The sequence below is a fragment of the Podarcis cretensis genome, assembly GCF_951804945.1.
Source record: "Podarcis cretensis genome assembly, chromosome: 6".
Lineage (NCBI taxonomy): Eukaryota > Metazoa > Chordata > Lepidosauria > Squamata > Lacertidae > Podarcis > Podarcis cretensis.
Window position 1 is genome coordinate 58,323,282 of NC_137175.1, and position 4,300 is coordinate 58,327,581.

At 42.4% G+C, this 4,300-nt stretch overlaps 1 protein-coding gene across 1 annotated transcript; it reads right to left on the reverse strand.

Annotated features, from left to right (window-relative positions):
- Positions 1-3,590, reverse strand: MAGOH (mago homolog, exon junction complex subunit). Its single transcript, XM_079980812.1, has 5 exons — positions 3,423-3,590; positions 2,174-2,232; positions 1,378-1,488; positions 986-1,068; positions 1-226 (listed from the first exon to the last, which is right to left on the reverse strand). The coding sequence occupies exons 1-5, from the start codon at positions 3,547-3,549 to the stop codon at positions 127-129; spliced, it is 480 nt and encodes a 159-aa protein (XP_079836938.1). The 5' UTR covers positions 3,550-3,590; the 3' UTR covers positions 1-126.
- Between the last annotated feature and the right edge of the window lie 710 nt (positions 3,591-4,300).

The window sequence follows — 4,300 nt, forward strand, 5'->3', positions numbered from 1 at the left end:
AGCTTTTTAGCATTTATTAAATTCACTCTGTAAAAAATCTGACACACATAAAACCAATGAGAGATAAGGAATGGAAAGTGACCCCACCGAAAGAAACTTTACAGTACAAATTTATATCCATACAATTTAAATTGGCTTAATCTTGAAGTGTAATCCAATGAGGCTGAAGACGAGACACTTGAGGTCCTGGACAAGGTAGTAAAACACTCTTAGACCTTCTGGATCCCTGAAGTGCAAAAGGAAAAACAAATAGAAATAAAATATTTTTAAAAATATTATGTGACCAACTCATAATCATACTGTTTCAGGAACTCAGTATGAGAATCTCCTAGTCACTTATCAAAATCCAAGCATCTTTTGGTAGTACAGTGGTTCCTCAGTTTACGAACTTAATCCGTTCTGGAAGTCTGTTCTTAAACTGAAACCATTCTTACACTGAGGCGCGCTTTCCCTAATGAGGCCTCCCACCCCCAGTGACCTTCCACCGTTCAGCTTCCGTTCTTAAACCGAGGTAAAGTTCGCAAACCAGGACACTACCAATATTGCATAGTTGGTAAACCAAATATTTCGTAAACAGAGCTGTTCTTAAACTGAGGTACCACTGTACTGAAAGATTTATTTGACTGGCTTTTAGCAGCTGGGGATAAACCAGATGGCTTTAGTAGGGCATTTATGAAAGGTTCTGTTTGTCCTCAGGGTAGATTGAGTTAAATGAGTGAGCAAATAATGCAATGCCACAGCTGAGACAAATTCTATATGCTGTTCTTCAGGTTTGCTAAATTATTATTACTTAAAATCAATGTAATAACTGTATTTCCAGATTGGCCACAAATACATTTATAGAGGCATCTTAAGCAAGACAACTAGACAGAGCTGTACTGCTTCTGCCTCACCTTCTTCCCAATCCGCTAACAAAACTAGCTTAGTGAATAGTCTTCAAAAAGAGCACTACAATGGTTGTGGCGGCTGGTCAAAGAGCACTTACTTGGACTGATTTACATCAATAAGAGAACCAATTTTTGATGTGGTAAAAGAGATGTGTTCATCACCAATTACAATTTCAAGCTCCTGGAAAAATAAATAAATAATTTCAGAGCACTGTTTGAAGATCAATAATAAAATGACCATTTCACACCTACCCGGAGGGAGGGAGAGAAAGAAAGAAAGAGGAGAGATATGGATTGCTTGTTCCCACCTCCAATAACTTTCTCCCAGATGTCTTTCAAGATCTACTCCAACAAGATATTCTGTTCACAAGAAACAGATATAAGATTTCCACCCATCTGTTTACAGAAATAGCAGCTGCAAGTGTACACATTAACTGCTGTACACCTGTCAACTTAAAATATTTATATGGGAAGCTGTGAATTTGCTAACCTGCCGGCCAACTCTGTCAGGAGGTGGCCATAATGCATCATCTTCTTTCGTGATTTCACTGTCATCGATTATCCTCTTTAGCTCTTCCATCACACTTTTGTGTACGTAGGCCTAGAGCAGCATGTAAATAGTAGGCATTTTAACTTTAAAATAAAGTTTAGTATAGAAATACATGTGTGTCATTTGCCCACTACCTGCTTGTTGAAGTATGTGTATTAATTTATTTTGATCAATAACTAAGTACATGCTTTGCTATCCACTGGAATGAGCTCAGCATATATTGGGCAAAACATCTGCAAACAAATTTATAGAGTGAATACTAGATATAACTTTTGAGATACAGACATAGATTATTTATGACATTTTTTGTAGTTTGCAGATTTTTACTATCCAAATACATACACTTAAGATGTGTGGAGATATGTAGAGAAACAAAAAGCTAAATCCTACTAGCTACAATTTAATATTTTGAGTCCAAGTTTCAATAATGCAGCTAAAAGGGGAACATTAGATATGTAGTAAAAGACAATAATAGGCAAATTTAATGGCTTGCACTGAATACACAGTTATATAAACTCAAGACATCCACTGGTCACTCTAAATCAAAGATACAGCTAAAATACAAGAGATGTCAAGATTTTTCCACCTGCTTAATTTGTTTTTATTAACTAAATGAATAAAAATTAAATTAATATTTTATATTACGTTTATATTTTAATTTGTGTTGTGAGGTACCCAGAGAACTCATGCTGTAGAATACAAAATTCTATAAATTATTTAAACACAGTCAACTTACTTCTTTTCTGATCATGACATCATTTTTATAATTGCTGTTGTTTGCATATCTCAGTTTCCCTGTTGAAAGAGATAATATGACATTCAACACTACACTACACAAAGCAACACAGAACTTGGGCTTAATTTAATTTACATTTTTCCCTTTAACTTGTGCCTGCAAAGTCTTGAAGAGGCTAAAGAAGGCTATGGGTTGAAAGTCAGGCCAGAGAGATAACTGTTGCCCAGTGACTTAAAAACACCTGGTTTCTGAGGCCCTTTCTGTTCAGCATACACCCACCCTAGATATACCCAAGTTCTGCAGGCTCACAAAGACCATTACTTGCAAGTAGAGTTTGCTCCCTGCAAAGGGAAGTGTTCTGGACCACTTTAAGGAGTGACTTGCTCCCTCCTCAGTCAACCAACAGGGAGGGTGTACAACCAGCTTTTCAGTGCCTTCACAGCAGAGGGGATGCTTTTCTCTCCAATTTCCCTCTCCCTTCCTCTCCCCATAAACTCTAAGAGGGATCTTATTCTAGCACTCATGCACCGGCAGGAAAAGACAGCTCTCAAAAACCCTCCGTCAAAAACTGTAACTTACTTTACCCCACTGAGGGTTTCATATAATAATAATAATTTATTATTTATACCCCTCCCATCTGGCTGGGTTTCCCCAGCCACTTTGGGCGGCTTCCAACAGAACACTAAAATACATTAACCTATTAAACATTAAAAGCTTCCCTAAACAGGGCTGCCTTCAGATGTCTTCTAAAAGTTTGGTAGTTGTTGTTCTCTTTGACATCTGGTGGGAGGGCGTTCCACAGGGTTGGCGCCACTACCGAGAAGGCCCTCTGCCTGGTTCCCTGTAGCTTTGCTTCTCGCAGTGAGGGAACCACCAGAAGGCCCTTGGCGCTGGACCTCAGTGTCCGGGCAGAACGATGGGGGTGGAGATGCTCCTTCAGGTATACTGGACCGATGCCTGCCTGCCACTTACCAACCCCTCTTGCTAATGAAACGCAGGTCTCCTCCTTCCTCTCTTCGGGCAATGGCTAATTTCCCCCGACCCCATTTCCTTTTCTCAACGAGCAATACCCCCTTCCCGCCTCCCTCCACGCCAACCACCCCCCGGGGGTCTCTTCTCCCTCCTCAGGCGACAGGCCCCTTCTTCCCTCCCGGGTGCAAGGGGCTCCCTCGCTCCTCCGTCCCGCCAGGCTTCAGATCCCCGGGGAGCTCCTCTCTCGCCTTCCCCAAGCGGAAACCCTGAGCCTCACCGTCAGGGCGGAACTCGAACTCGAGAAACTCGTGGCCGAACTTGCCCTTGTGCCCAACGTAATAACGCAGGTAGAAGTCGCTCGCCATGGCCGCATACGCCCCGCCGGCTCGCCGAGACACCAGCATGCACCGCGCGCGGGAAGCTCCTTGCAAGCGAGCGAGCTAGCGCGGGAAATGTGCGTCATCGAAGGGCAGGGTTGCGCAGGCGCACACGGACGACTCAAGGTTTTGCTTGTCGCGGGCCTCACCGCGCAGTTTAAAGACCATAGAGATAGAAGAGTTATAGAGTCAAACGCCATCGCTGTCAATATCTATGTTCACTTCCGACTTTAAATGCCCTGCTTTAACTTCCAATGCGAAGTGCAAAGGGCTTTCGCCATAGTGATGACGAGGGTCAAGTAGAGCGAAGCCGCTAGACCCAGGCCGATGTATAGACTTATGGTTAGATTCATATAGGCTGCCTAGCTTCCGGGCTCTTTTCCCGCTTTTGCATGTTTATTGCAGGGCAAAATAGGGTATGGGATTTCTATATCTTTTGGGGGATGAATTGCTATTAACAGCGATAAAAAGCATATTATTATTATTATTATTATTATTATTATTATTATTATTTCAAAGCAGGATTTTAGCGAGCTGTATTTGTGAATTGCACCTCCGCCCCTGAAAAGTTATAGCAAAGGGGAGCCCCATTAAAAATAATGAATTTCTGCTTGGAAGAAATGCTTCTACCGATCGCTTTCCAGCCCCGTTAAACGTCGCGGTTAAACCCAGCAACGCTCAGAAGAGAGCGAGGGAAGAGCTTCAGCATTTCTGGGGTGCCAACCTAGGGAGGGTCCTAACACGAGATGACTGGCAGTGATTCAGTTGGGGTTGTCCG